This window comes from Trichoderma virens (assembly GCF_000170995.1).
Source record: "Trichoderma virens Gv29-8 chromosome Unknown TRIVIscaffold_4, whole genome shotgun sequence".
Taxonomy (NCBI): domain Eukaryota; kingdom Fungi; phylum Ascomycota; class Sordariomycetes; order Hypocreales; family Hypocreaceae; genus Trichoderma; species Trichoderma virens.
The window spans coordinates 1,825,507-1,840,476 of record NW_014013745.1 but is presented as its reverse complement, the minus strand read 5'-3'; the positions used below and the strand labels follow the sequence as shown (position 1 = coordinate 1,840,476).

General features: G+C 51.5%; 3 protein-coding genes across 3 annotated transcripts; all 3 read left to right on the top strand.

The window, feature by feature from the left end:
* Nucleotides 1-624: 624 nt before the first annotated feature.
* TRIVIDRAFT_54567 (uncharacterized protein) lies at nt 625-1,589 on the top strand (the record flags this gene model as incomplete). Its single annotated transcript, XM_014103509.1, has 3 exons — nt 625-799; nt 867-978; nt 1,043-1,589. 3 exons carry the CDS (start codon nt 625-627, stop codon nt 1,587-1,589), a joined length of 834 nt encoding a protein of 277 aa, XP_013958984.1.
* Nucleotides 1,590-8,785: 7,196 nt separating this feature from the next.
* Nucleotides 8,786-9,005, top strand: TRIVIDRAFT_220222 (uncharacterized protein; the record flags this gene model as incomplete). Its single annotated transcript, XM_014103508.1, has 2 exons — nt 8,786-8,897; nt 8,947-9,005. The coding sequence occupies 2 exons, from the start codon at nt 8,786-8,788 to the stop codon at nt 9,003-9,005; spliced, it is 171 nt and encodes a 56-aa protein (XP_013958983.1).
* A 1,991-nt stretch (nt 9,006-10,996) lies between these two features.
* On the top strand, nt 10,997-14,857 carry TRIVIDRAFT_212339 (uncharacterized protein; the record flags this gene model as incomplete). The annotated part of the gene is made up of 3 exons (XM_014103507.1): nt 10,997-11,080; nt 11,857-12,779; nt 12,843-14,857. 2 exons carry the CDS (start codon nt 12,061-12,063, stop codon nt 13,897-13,899), a joined length of 1,776 nt encoding a protein of 591 aa, XP_013958982.1.
* Between the last annotated feature and the right edge of the window lie 113 nt (nt 14,858-14,970).

Here is a 14,970-nt window from a genome sequence, read left to right as displayed (position 1 = left end):
CTGTCCGACTCGTTTCACTAGATGGGCACTCGATATGATGATTCCCACGTGTCATCATCAAAGGCAAATCCAGCGAACGAGTAGCTGTCCGTAACTGGAGTCGAAGCATCTTGGATGCATCTCACAGCGATTATATATGCTTCGAGCAGACGAAAGAAAGAACCAAATCTCCACCCCTGATCCTAATTTATTTATTTCCTCTTTCGTTACCCCTTTCCCTCTGCTTTCTATTTATAAAAAGCACACTCATTCCCTGCATGCTTCGGCATTCGTCTCAACTTAAGCCTCATTCGACACGCTAGAGACGCTTTAAGCGAAGCCCACGTTGTCTCTACCCAAATCTCTGCTCCGCTATTAACTGCAACATCTCATCACATCTCTCCCAACTTGTTGTGCTTTGCGTCTATCATCTATCACCTATACTTTATGCCTTTCCGCTAACCCAGGCCTCTTAGCAACGCTCGTCTCCGAGGCGGGCCCAAAAGCCCATCCCCATCACAAAGTGCCCAGCCCCCCCTGCATCCCTCCTCCGACGCCGCCTCATCTCCCAAGATACCTTCAGACAACCCGCCTCAGAGAACTCCTTCCTTTCCTGCCCCAACTTCTCCTGCCCAACCCGCTAGAATGGCTGAATCGGGTGCCCCCAGCGGCGATGATATCATCAACTCTTACCACCTCCCGCGGCCGCTTCCGCTGTGGCTCAATTCACATTGCGCAAAGCACATTGTCAAGGGAAACTTTATGACCCTGAGCGCTCGACCAAAGACGGTTGAGCAGGGGGAGTGGGTTGCTCATCAAGGTTAGTGTACTACACGAGTCTCTGTTCATCGTTGCTTTGTCAACCAGCGCTGACCGATATGATGTAGTTGTCGAGCACTATCGCAACCTCTGGAATTTTGTTCAGGTAGTCCACGCCAAGGAGGAGACCGGAAACACTATCTGCAACCCAACAACCTGTCCTCGCATGTCCGCAGGAGCGTAAGTGAACGGATTTCCTCTTCATCTCAAATTAGTATTTCCATCTGCTCACACAAGCCGCTAGCAACCACTCATTCACTTGGCTCAACAGTCGACGGGAGCCAGTCGAGCTGCCAGCTCACGAGTATATGACACTCATGCAGCGGTGGATCACGGGCAAGATTGACGACACCGCCATCTTCCCAACTGACCCCGCCGGCGTCTCCTACTCTCACAATCCCGCCATGTCGTCGACGCCACTCTCCCAGCTCACCAACCCCGGCGAGGCTGATTGGGTCGGCAAGCGATCCGGCTTTCCAGACAAGTTCATCGACATCTGCCAGATGATCTTCCGTCAAATGTTCAGAGTGTACGCTCACCTTTACTGGGCTCACTTCTCAGAGCCCTACTATCATCTCAACTTGGAGAAGCAGCTCAACAGCTGTTTCTCACACTTTCTGCTAACAGCTACCGCGCTGGACATGCTGGGGAAGCAAGAGCTGGAGCCAATGCAGCCCTTGATCGATCTCTGGGCGGCAAATGGGACCTTTCCCCCCGAATCCAAGGTCTACGAGTATGCCAGCATTCGGGCGGGTGAGCGATTGATTCAACTTGCAGGCGTCGCGCAGTAAATGGTTTTTTTGATGGGACTTGCGGGTTTGATATGAGATGGGTTTCCTGTTTAATCTGGAATACAGGTGCCACGATTAAAAGACAGATAGATGAGAAGCATTTTTTTGTTCTTTTAGGGTGCATGTAGCCACAAAATAATAGCTGTTTCGAGCACAAAAGCAATCTAAAGAAAAGTCTACTATCACATGCATGGGACATACAATGGCTACATCGAGCCCACAAGACAATAATTATAGCAAGTAATATCAACTCCGCGTATCGTCAGTCTGTTCTTATTAGCCGTAGCCAACCCAAACTGTCTTCATTTGGCAAGTGTAGAGCTACACAAGTCTCGGCCCGTGTAAGTCAGAGTCGGTACGCCTCAAGCATGTCAGTGTAGACATATTTGTAAGCTTGCTATTCTTTCTTCATCTGCTTTTTCGTCTTCTTTCTATCGTCCTTCTACTTAGTTCTTCGCGTTCTTGGAGGTATTGCGAAAAGTCATATCTTTCACCACAAATGCGTCCCATCTGTGCAAGACCCCCAGCCGATATCCCGGGTTTCCCCAAATATCACTCAAGGCTAAAATTAGGATCCTTTGTTTGTGGTCTTCATTTTTGTATTTCCTACGGAGTTGGCTTCGCAGAGGTCCATTTTCCAATAAGGTCGGTTTTTGTTTCAAGACAAAGGCCTTACATCAGAGAGACTACCCTTAGTCATTACTTTCCATTCCTCATTTGCTCCTCTCGTTCGTAATGACCATTCTGGATACATTTAATTAGTTGTATCTGTGGGCATTGTGATAGCCAAGGGAGATCGACAAATGCTAAATTAATTGCATGTTATACACAGGGTACTAAACTCATCCTCAAAGAGACAGGATCTCTGATTCGTATAAATTAAGACATTCAGAGTGAGACTAAAGGAAACAAACCATGTCTGCGACTGGCGACCGACATCAAAACCCGAGAAATATGAGGCTATAGGCAAACATGAAGTGTGATAATACTCATACGATGCAGCTTAGATCTCCCGGGTATTCTTCATTGTCTAAGGACGGAAATAACAGACCGTATTAACTCCATCTTGTATTCAATCTTTAATTGATCATTAATCTCGTCATTTATTCTTCAAAACCATCGCTCAACCTTTATCCATGATCGTCCAGAGGAGGCTTTGGGATAGCAAATATTCCTTTGCGTATATATCATGTTATAAAGCACCTATGCAAATCCACCTAGCACATGGTTTTCTTCCGAACAGTCGTCTTTTATACAACATCACAGCTCCCATAGAGTAAGAAACATCCATTTGGCCAATCGTAGTGAATATATAGACTACAACATATATCTCATATGTACTCCTTCGGAACTCTCTTTTCAGCCGCATAGGCAAAGCTATATGCTCAACCAATCCCCTTGGACGCAATACACATCTCTTTTCGCAGAAACTTGACTACTCACACTCATTCGTGCAGACGCCAGATAGTCTTACCCACTATTGAATAGACTAGCCATGCAAAAGCCCTACCTTGCATCTCACGATATCCAATCCACTCCCAATTTACCCGGAAGATCGAGTGGCAAAATAGCCAATGCGAATGGAAAGCTGCCGGTTAAGAGAGAGCGAGAGGCAAGAAATTTTCCCATGGGCACAAGGATAATCGTACACAGACCACAAGACTCTACGCCATGGTGGCTCGAGCAGGCCTCGGAAGCACCTAATCTTGCGTCTCATGCACCATCTATCAACTATCATCCAACTGCTACCTACCTGGTGCGTATAAAAAGCAGGGTTCTCTGCAGCTTGGCCCTGCAATGCCGGGTCCCAGTGGCGATTGAGAGGGCCCATCTCGACTAACTGTCTCCAGGTTTCCTCACATAATACATGGAGCTATTCACAGACGTACATATGCTATCCTGGAGCTTCCGGCTCGAGCAATGGCACACTCAACCTGTAACAAGGCCAAGTCCGAAACCACTCTTCTCTTGCTGTTGTTTCAACAAGGGAGTCGTTTCTCATCCAGGGTATAAGTTGAATATACCTGTCAAAGCGGGCATCAAACCCTAGCCGTTGCAGTAGTAAACCTTCCGAGGCATCGACCATGGCATCCACTTCCAAGCATCACAAAGACTCGGGTAGGCCGCAATCCTCTTCGCCCAGTTGCAGAAGCCGCCATGACCGACGAGTGGAGTCTTGGTGATCCTAGTCTAGGCGAGTGCTCGTACATGTATCGTAAGCCCATCATCACCTTGCACCGCTTCCTACCAACAGAAGCTCCGAGCTCAGCCTCTCAACGACATCGCCACTAAACCCCCTTCGCCGTACATGATTAGTTTCAGGTGGGCGGCGTGATCACATTCATCACCATAAATAGACGATATTCCCCTTCGTCGCTCTCAAGCTACGCGTCGTGCGGGCAGTCTAACTTAGTAATTGCTCAGGCGAGGGCGTGTTAACCCCCCTCATTCGCATAGCCGATGAGGCACTTTTCCTTCGCCTCACAATAGCAAGAACAAAAATACAAAATTACATTGAAAAAATATCACTGCGCTAAAGACACCGATCAAGGATATTTTATTTTTGTTTTTATTTTTTAAATTTTTCTTTTCCCTTGGCGCGGCCGGCAATAAATCGATGCGCGATCCTCATCCGAGTTTCCTCTAAGCTCACGCCCACTAGGGAACGACCCCCGGGCTGAAAGAGGTTTGGGAAGCTCTTCACCGCCAGTGTAATCGGCTCTAAGCTTCCTCAGTTCGCGGGCGATGCCGGGAACTCAGCAAAGACAAAGGAAAATAAAAATAAGAAATCGGGGAGAAAATTGGAAGAAAAATCGCCTCCGGCAAAAGCGGGAACCAGCGTCGAAGCGGCGATACCAAGATCAGAAGTAGTAGCGCCTTGCAAGGACAAAGAGAGCAGTCGGTCGATGCTCCTACGCGCCATGCCATGCGCCCGTACGGAGCACATGCTAACATCTTCTCCATACAGCGTACATATGCAATTCGTATGCGTGCGGATGTCTCTGCGGAGCGTCGAGGTAGAGAGAGAAGAAACGGCGATAGGTGACGGATGCCGGTCTGGAGACGCAACGGCCCCCCATGTCAACCCTATCACATCAGACAAAGCCGTAGGCGAAACGACCGGGCGTCCACAGACCAGCTTGTTGCGATCCAACCCCAGCTTCCCGTTACATGCTTGCAGCAAGAGCATGCAGCTGCCTGTGAGAGAGAGGGCAAGGGTTTGAGCCTCAGGAATGCCAAGTTTGCCCAGAGAGTGCTCACAGGCCGTGCTCAACTCGATGGCGCGTGTTTAAAAGTCAAGGACTGTCCCGTGCTGCGGAGAATCTTCTCCATACTGGACAAACAGGCTTCCCTTTGCCTTGTACGGTAAAGCCCATCGGCCGAAGATCACGGGTGAAACCTTGGAATGTCATTCCATATGACGGAAGATGGCCTCTCGTAGTATCTGCCCATGTGTGTGTGTGTGTGCGTGCCACCAGCAGTGCGATGCCTGCCGGCTTCTTTTCCTTCTCGGCTTTTGACTACACCGACTTCTTCCTTATGAGATCTTGGTATGACAAGGCCCCGTTTGCTCAACACTTTGCAGCAGCTATCCATGACACGCGTAGCATCTGTTTAGAAATCCCGTTTTCTCTAGTTGAAGAAAGAAGCTTCTGTAAATCTTCCGTGTCGTGATTTAATATCTGCAGAGTCCGTGATTGGAGGAGCTCGTCATTCGGTATCCATCAAGATCCATCATGTCAATTCACCGCCATCGATTTAGTTCACACACTTATCATCCTTGTGCAGGCATGTTTCAGAATGGTTTATCCACGCAAGCTTACTAGCAAGGCGATGATGGAAATGGTTCGAGTGCTGTGCCAGGGCTCCAAGAACTCGACGCTGCACCAGCTCTCCTCATCGTGCGGGTTTTTTGTTCTCTTCTTTGTGCCTCCAGGGTAGCGCAAGAGCCCGGTCCCCATAACAGCAAAAGCTCCGTCCGGGTCATGATGCCGTTCGCAAGGATATGGGGCTCTCCGGCGAACGGCCGTTCGGTGACTCATCTGCCTGGGTTCCGCTTCTCTCCCGTGATACGGACAGTGAGCATGAAATTCGTGCTTCTGCGTCGGCACGGTATTGACCGGCCATGTGAGAAAAGTACTTCCCGCTTACTCTCTGCCCCTGGCGGTTCATATTTTAGCTTGACTTGAACCTTTGATTCGGCAGCTCTCTCATACTTGTATGTACGTAAGTACTGCTATGCGAATCATCTTTGGTAAAGAGTTTGGTGTTTTGGGCAACGGAGTTCGCATCGAGTTCTGCATGCTTGGATAGTCTGATCGCCCGCTTCAGGTGGAGCATTGACCAATACATCTGATCGGGCATGCAATCGAAATCCAATTACGAATACAAGAAGGCGTTTACCAGCTGCCAATCCATTGTTGTTCTTGAAACCATTCTTTTAACTTCGCCCATCCATGCAAAGAGGTCTGGCTTTCGTTCTTGTTCCTGGCTAACAAGGCACTAACATTCAACCACCACGGGCACCTGGAACGGCCGCCTGTGTACTCTGCGAGACAAGAATGTAACAATGTATGATGACGATCCAGGTAGCATGTCGTACTTTCGTGCTAAACACCGCTACTCTTCCGTACGGAACAGTACTTGCAAACGGAACACTAACGGTAGAGAAATGTACCCGTTTTGTACAGTACTCCATATTCGGTGGATTCTTGCGATGCTGACCGCACATTCGTAGCGTGCATGATAATCCCAGTTCAGCTGGGACTTTAGCGCACTATTCCGAGAGTCTATTCTTCGACGGCATACACGCTATCCCAGCGTTTGGAAAACTAGTTTCAGAGAGACCGACTCTTTCTTTCGATATTTCCGCTTGGTTTCCACCAGGTTGAAAAAAATATGGCTCATCAATTGCCTGTCGACGAGTCAGCAATGTGTAGGCTAGACTTGGCCACTTTGTCTTGAGGAGAGTGCGGTACTGTACTCCGTAGATGGGCTGCAATCATCATAGTCGGGGCCCATCCAGCTACACACATACGGGCTACTACTAGCACGGGAACTACTGGCCAGTTCTCTTATGCAAGGGCGACGAGTGTACAAGTCATTAATAAATCGACGGAGACAATTGAACAAGTGAACGGGCGGCGGACTGTCAGCCGTTAGTTGGGCGCTGCCGTCGATGCCACCGTTGTGGGAAACGGCTCGGGCGTGGGTACGACTTTGTGCTTGTCGCAGGCTCTGAATAGCCAGAGAGGAGCGAATGAGAGAAAAATTCTCCAGCCGAGCCAACCGCAGCAGGGGATGATGCATAGGTGCATGCGAGTACGTGCTGGCCAACCCTCCCCACGAGTCAAGCTATTATCATGAGATAACGAGGCTGGTGGGCGAGAAGAAAGCCCTCTAGGCGTCCGTCGTATATTTTGGAAGCTGAGGATGACCTGTATGGTTGGGTACGAAAGCCAAGCCTGATTTCTCGTCACCTTTTCCTGTTTGTATTTGGGGCCTCTCCTCAGGCAAACAGAGGGACTTGTGGTGTCGAAACACCACTCGTCGGTACGTATCCACAGGGGGCGCAGCAGTTAGGCTCTCAATGAGGGAGGTACTCTGTATATCGGACTCTGTAGATCCCCTTGGTGCGGTCTCCGGGCCAAGCAGATACGTAGTTGGACATAATTGCAGAGTTTGGGGTTAATGAGGCTGCATGATTAAGCCATGGGTTGAGTATCAAGCCGGCTTCGATGTGTCGTCAGAGCCGACCCAGGTGGCAATCGATCATGCCACGACCCTTAACTGAGACATGAAGAGATGCAGAATCTCGTCTGGCACCACCAGGAGACTTTTCTCTGGACAGCCGCAGACAGCCGCTGAGCAAGATTGGGCCGCATGGCAGGCTGGGCCAAACCTCAGGTTCGCCTTCAGTCCTGATTAAGGCTAGGCCTAGAAAGACGCATCGCCGTGGTCGAAAGATGACCAACTCGAACGGGGCCAAGGCGCTGGCTGCTGTGGGAGGTCGCACAGAGGCAGGACATTCTCAGCGTCAAAACCGGTGAAGACAGCGCAATTCATTGGTCTGAGGACGCAGGCACTTTGGGTCTTGCTAATTGGCCGTTTTGGACGGCTTTTCACAGATCACAGCAGCTTCTCCGAGGCAATATCCAAACGGATATGGCCGTCTCGTCCCCGAGAGCAAGGCAGCGGCCTGTGAGGGAGGTCATTCGTCGAGGAGGGCGGCGATGCATCAGGTCGACGGGCCTAAGGGGTGAGAAAGTAGTGTCGATGCCCAAAATGAAACAGGATGGACGCGCAACGCGTCAGGAGCAGCCAAACAGAGAGCGCCGTGATGGGCAGCAACAACAAACACACCGACAAAGCAGCAGCGGAGATGGTGCAAGTTGGCGGAGGCCGGCCAGAAATGCGGCCAGTCACAGTGGAGCTTGCTGGAGCTGGTTGGATTGATTGCAACAGAGACAGACCAAGGCCCGTGTTGGAGGCGTGCACCAGCCACGGCGGTCCACTGCAGAGGCAGCAGGCTATTACATAGCATGGCGCATGATGATGAGCAAGACAGACGAGTGTGCCGGAGATGGAGACCGGAGACTGGAGACTGGAGAATGGAGACTGGAGACTAGAGGCTGCAGAAGATGGGGCACAATCGATAAGTGATTATCTAATGTGGTGTCAGTCGTGTTGTCCTCGTCCGGTTGGTGAGCTGCATCACCATGCATTGGTGGCTTCACTTGCCTGATACGTCTTGCAGGATGCGAGGCAACGCCAAAACGGCAAAGCGGATGACATTATCGTGTGTTCTAAATTGGTTGCCCATGATGCTTCCAAGTTCTCCCTACTTGTGCTTGAGCTGCTACTGCTCGTGCTAAGGTTTAGTCATGCGTGTGGCAACAGCTCGGTACTTGCGGCCGCCGCACCGCAGCGTGCACAGCCAAGTACCTCACGTAATCAGAGGTCAGGTGCTGCGTGGCGCTGGCAGTCCTGGCAGCCCATGAGTGGTCCATTGTACGAAGCGCCCCGCTCATGCAATTGTACCTCATCAGCGAAATTGGGCAGGGAGATACATTGTCAGCCCACCTCTGCCGCTCTTCTCAGGTGGGCTTTGTTTTGTCGCAGCTGCGGGAGATCCAACCACATTCAGGCATGAGTGGCCCAGGCCAAACCAAACATCTGCTCGCCTGATGGGCACCATGACACCCAAGCAGCCCGGTATCTGCCTATCGATTGACACATCCTGTGACGGCTCCCTGGCGGATGCCGATACGATACGATACCATGGACCGATAGAGAAGAGAGGGGGTGGTTTGGCAGAACCGCGGGGGACTGGGGGGGTTTGACTGACCAGACACAGCGCGAGAGCACATCACGACCAAGGCCGACCAAGGCGGGCAAATAGGATCGGGGCCGTGATGTGACAGACCACTTGGAAGGCCATCTTTTCCCCATCGACGCTCCCTCGCCAGTCATTCGCAGGCCACCACTTCGTACGAGCACGCCAAAGAAGCAAGCGCTCTCATTAGCAAGGCTCTCCCAATGCACACTACGACTGGCCCGTCCCGAGCCTCTCAGTGGTCACAAGTTACTAGTAGCGGGTATGGCGTCCACTGGCTGCCGGCTTGTGCGGGAGCAGCAGCGCCGTCCATCGCTCCCTCATTCCTTGGAGGGGGTCGTCTGAGTTGGGCAGCAGCACAAGCTTCGTGCCCAACCTATTCTCGTCCTGTCATTGAGCTCTGCTCTCCCCATCTTGGATTCTGCCTCCCTCCCGGCGTCGCGGATGGCATCCCGTCATGACCCGCTTAGAGGTACCGGCCTTGACAGATTCAGCCATGCGCCATGTCGGGCTTAACCAAAGCTCATTCGTTTTCGGTACCCGCCCTGCTTCAGGCGAGTCGAGTCGGAGGTAGTTTTCCACTGTCTCTCCGGGCTCTCTCTCTCTCTCTGTGTGCTAGCCGGGCGGCTGATGGGTTGACGATGGCGTCGTGGGCTGAGTGCTACTGAACTGAGTGACTGGCCATGATAGTCGTGTCAATCGGCCCTCTGGCCGGGATGATCATGTCCAGGAAGACAGCGGCAAAGACGGTCCTCCAGAACAGGCGCTACCTGAGGCAAGTAGAAGCTATTTTGAGTCACAAGAGACAGCTTCCCCCAGGTCGATCAGGTGTGGATGGCCGCTGTTGACGATGACCATGCCGAGGCCGACTTGCTTTCTGGTGCTAGCAGATGTCGCAGTCAAACAGAGTACAGGATAAGATGTTCTGCTACTAGTCCCATCCCGAGTGCCACATGAGATAGGGAGGGGATGGAGTTTGGGAGCCGGGGCCAGGGATTAACCCGGCTTGGTGAGTACATACTTGGTACGAGAGCGAGGGCGACACAAGGGTGACAAAGCCTTGGGAGGAGCCAAAAATGCTGTGAAGGACAATGACTTGGACTGCATCACATCGGCATACAGTACATGCTACCTACTCTCGTGTACGTGCGTACAGTAAGTAGGCATACAGGTCTGTATGCCCACCATAACCCTAGCCAGAGATCCATTGGGCCATGCTCAAAGGGTATAGGGGGCTGCTCCGAGTGTCCGCACGCACGCACTTATTGATAATGGCCGTCCTTACTAATCGTGCTAATCGTACGGGCGCAGAGTCGTCCCAGGATGGAGTACTGCTGGTAGGGAGGTTGAAAAAAAAAAAAAAATTCAAGAGAAAAAAAAAATTCAACAAAAATAAAACAAAAATCAACAGAGACAGAAGCAAATCTCACGACAGGCACCCCCTGTCACTGGGCCCCCGAGCAAGGCCCATACTCTGTACTAGACAAAACCCGTTTGAGCCTGACAACACTGATGACGAGCACCACACTACGACGGACAGAGTAGTACCTCCATCACCAAAACAACACAAGCGCACGCACACACATCTACCACCTAGTCGTACATATTCGTACATACGTGCTAGGTATGTACATGTACATTACATACGCACCACCTACAGAGCACATACATGGGAGCCCGAAAGCGTGGAATCCTCGGAGGATGTGTGCCTATTACGAAGAGAGCCTAAGCACTCTTTCAGCCCCATGCGCCGGTGGTTGGCTCGAAATCGATCGACAAGATTCGGCCTCAGGCGATAACGGCGGTATCCTCTGTTATCGACACGGGGTGTTTGTTATCCTCTTATCCAGCTGCGAGGTCACGTAAGTAGTATGTAGGTAGGCAAGTATCAGCTTGGCTAGTACCTGTACTGCGACTGTACTGCGTCTGCTGCCATGAAGCCTCTCTCGCCCACGACCTCACCCCACAGCGAGCGCGAAGTAGCCTTGAGTACATATAGAAATCCCTCCTCCCTCCAGCAGCTGCCTCTGCTCTGTATCCAAACATTGAACGCCATTCGACGCCATCTTTTCTTTTCTGCCTGCTTGTTTGCTTGTGCCAACCAGCAGCAGACAAGAGAGCAGCGGTAGCAGCAGCTGTGCTACGAGTGCCATCAGTGAGTCAGCTCTCTCCTCTCTTCCTTGTTTTTTTTTTCACTCCGGCCCCCCTCTTCCCGGCTTGTGTTCGACGAGCGTTTGCCCAGTGCTGTGTCATCATCAGCCTCGACGTTACTGCTTCCATGTATCTTTATACTGGAATCATAACATGGCCGATATGAGATGAGATCAATCTCCCCTTGAGCCTGTCCTACCTCATCCTGCTTCGCTTTCCCTTGTGCCTGTCGCGCGTCGTCGGTTTATTTTTATCTTAGTCGCCCGCCTGTGCACCTCCTCTCTCGCTCTCTCGCTCTCTCTCTCGCATCAATGTTTTTTTTTCCCACTACCGCTACCACTCCCACTACCACTCCCACTACCCTCCCACTACCACTTACTGTCCCGTCCGTCTCCCGCACTTAAACCACCCCACCCCTCCAGCGCTAAAAGAAACCGGCCTGTCTGTTTTCTTAGCCCTGCCTCCTCCCTCCACCCACCAAACCCAAACCCAACTGGCAGCCTTTTAGCAGCCTCCCATCCATCTTATATCACTCGACCTTCCGCCCACACTTTGCATCTGCCCATCACCCTTTCAACGCTGCTTGACGACTTCATGACTTGCATCTGCTCTGCGTTTCACGACCCTTCCCCCTCCAGCATAACACCTTGACGCTGTCACGAATTACTGCCTACGCACGTTGCTTGTCATTTATTTTTCTTATCAACCCCGCTTCCTTTCATCACTGCTCGGCACCAACAAATAAAAAGCCACCCTTCGCTAACATCACGTCCTCGGAAGACTATCAGTATCAGCACACTACGACTACTGTATTCTTTCCCCTCTTCCCTTCTTATCAAGTTGTTTTTTTTCTCTTTCTCTTTTTCTATTTCTTCTACGGGTCATTGTTTTCTCTTTCGGTTCTTTGACGTCGACCTTCGCCTCCTCTCAACCTCACTCCGTCGCCCTTGACGGCCCCCTCACACAGTCACAAATCTCCTCAGAATGGACAACTATTACTCTTCAGCATCCATGGCCATGGACGCGAGCCATGAGCAAAAGTTCTTCAAGGCAGAGGACACCAACGGTCTAGATGACAGCCTTCTTGACCACAGCGGCATTGACTCAGGCTTGGAACTTTCTCCTCCCATGGACAACAGGCGAGAGTCTTTCGGCATCGGAGGGCCTCTCTTCTCTCCCAAGACGGAGGATTGGCACTCGGTCGACATGCAGTCGCTGCCTTCCAACAACCCCTTCTTCGAGCCGCATAGCACAAACCCCTACATGCGCTTCGAACAGCCCTCTGCCAACCCTTTCATCTCCTCGGGCAACCCTTGGGCGATGAACGGAGGCTCCGGAGCGGCCACGCCTTTCCAGCGCTTCGGTGGTATGGCGACGGATTTTGATGCCAACGCTTCCATCTTCCAGCAGCCCATCCACGCTCCCACTCCTTTCCCCACCTCGGGCAACATGTTTGCTTCTCTTGCCGACGGCCAGGGCATGCAAGAGCCTGCCTCCAAGAAGATGCGACCTAGCAGCCCCTCCATCCGATCGCACAATGATCTGCGACGCGGCGATGGCATCCGGAAGAAGAATGCTCGTTTCGAGATCCCCGCTGAGCGGAACTTGAGCAACATCGACCAGTTGATTTCCCAGTCGACGGATGAGCAGGAGATTAAGGAACTCAAGCAACAAAAGCGACTGCTGCGAAACCGCCAGGCTGCGTAAGTGCACTCACTCAAACCATCGCAGCACCAAACATGGAAAGCTAACTGATTTTTACCCAGTCTCGACTCTCGGCAGCGCAAGAAGCAGCACACTGAGCGCTTGGAAGATGAGAAGAAGCAATTCACCGTTGTCATCACTGACATGGAAGAGGAGCTGGCCAGCCTCAAGGCCAAGGTGGAGCAGCTCATGCTCGAGAAGCAACAGTGCGTCGATTACATCGAGACCCTCACCCTCGAGAAGGACGAGATGATCCGCACCCACACTATCGAGACTGGTGAGCTGAGGAAAAAGGTGGGTGTCCTGACCGACCATGTCCAGCGCCTGGAGAGCAGCATTCCACCCAACGCTGCCGCCAACGGCTTCTCCGGCGCTTACGACGACATGGACGATGCCATGGATTTGGCCGGTGCTTGGGAGAATGGCTTCCTCAACGACTTTGCCGATGAGGTCAAGCCGCCCATGACTGTTGCCAAGAAGGACACCAACCCATTCACCTCCGACTCCGAGAAGAGCTCCTCCCAGGGCGGCTTGCTGTTCATGCTCTTCCTTGTTGGCGCTTTTGTCCTGTCTAGCCGCTCGATGCCCTCCATCCCCCGCGTGTCGGAGGATGTCCGAGTTGCGTCGGCGACTCTTCTCGACAACGTCCTCAAGGACGCCGGTGTCAACCCATCGGCTAGCATGCACGCTATTGCTCCCCAGCCTTCCGGTGTCTCTTGGGGACAGCCCGTGAGCGCTAGCGTCATGGCCGGCATGGCTGCCGATGGTGTTGTTGCGCCCTCCATGCTTATTGAGCTCGGCGACAGCCTCATCCAGCCCTCACAGCAGCAAACCAACGAGCAGATCTTCTCCCTCTCTGCCGCCCAGTACAATGGAGTCAGCGACCACGACTTCCTCCGCGATGCCGCCGGTAGAATGCCCACCAAGGCTCGCAAGAACCTGGCTCAGTCTCTTGCTGAGATGCGGGACGCTGCCAAGCAGTCGGGCGCCGCCGAGGTGTACACTCGCACTCTCCTCTGGGACCAGATCCCCAACGATGTCGTCCGAAACTTTGCCAGAATGGTTGTAGAGTGCAACAGTGCTCAGAATTCGCAGCAATGCAACGAAGCGAGATCATGAAAGAATTAAAAGACCCGGCGCGAAAGACAAAAAAAAAACACGAAATCTCACGATGACGAATCAAAAAATGGCTACAGTAATGCAACGATCAAACTTCTCCACCCTCTATTCTGTCTTGGTTCAATTTCATTTCTCCGACAAATTTCTGCTACTTCTTCTTACTCTTCTCTTCGTACGGCCTTTTCCAACGACTGGATAGGCTGGCCTTTATTTGGAGTTGCTTCGGGGCAACTCCCCCACATGCACATTATTTGAGATTTTTTGCTCACGCATTCACCCCCATCTTCTTGAATTTGAACAAACCGCTTTCTCATGAAAACCATCTACTTTGGAGTCTCTTACGATTTCTTTGCGGATCTAGCGAGCGAGCAAGCGTTGATTTTTTTGGCGATTGATTTTGATTTTGATTTGATTTGATTTCCTTGTGCTTTTATTTCCTTATGTTATATTTGGATGCCTTTTTTTTCACACCTCTTACTTTTTTCCCGTTTTCTTTTTGCTGGATCCTTTCGACAGCTGGTGGGTCGAAAGGCATAGGACACAAGCAGAAGCAGCAGCACAACAGGCATGCTACAGGCCCCAGTCCAGTACATGCTTGTACTTTTGAAAGGCATAGCTTTTCGGATATTGGGGATCTATGTGCAGGATGATACCTGACACTGAAGGAACATATCTACGAGGCATGTCGATACAGAATGATGACAGATTGGAAACAAATTGACGATGATAAGAATGAGCACCTGGAACGGGCTCTTCTACCCGACACTCTCTTGAGAACCCGCCACAGCGACAAAAAAAGATCCCTGGGTGGCTTTCCTTTGTACTTGGGCGGCATTTTGGACATAGCTTTTTTATTTGGAACGAGCCACACAGATGGTCTCTTGGGTTTTGACGACATATTTCTTTTCAGATAGCCTTTTCAATGTGAACATGGACTGAGATCCAGCTTACATTCATCAAACCCTCTGTCTCTTTGACCGTGACCGTGACTGTATCCAAACATGTGCCTACGTACTAACACCTAGCTGTAGCTGTGGTGCCGCCCAGGTACAGGGGCATGTGGGAGGGCTA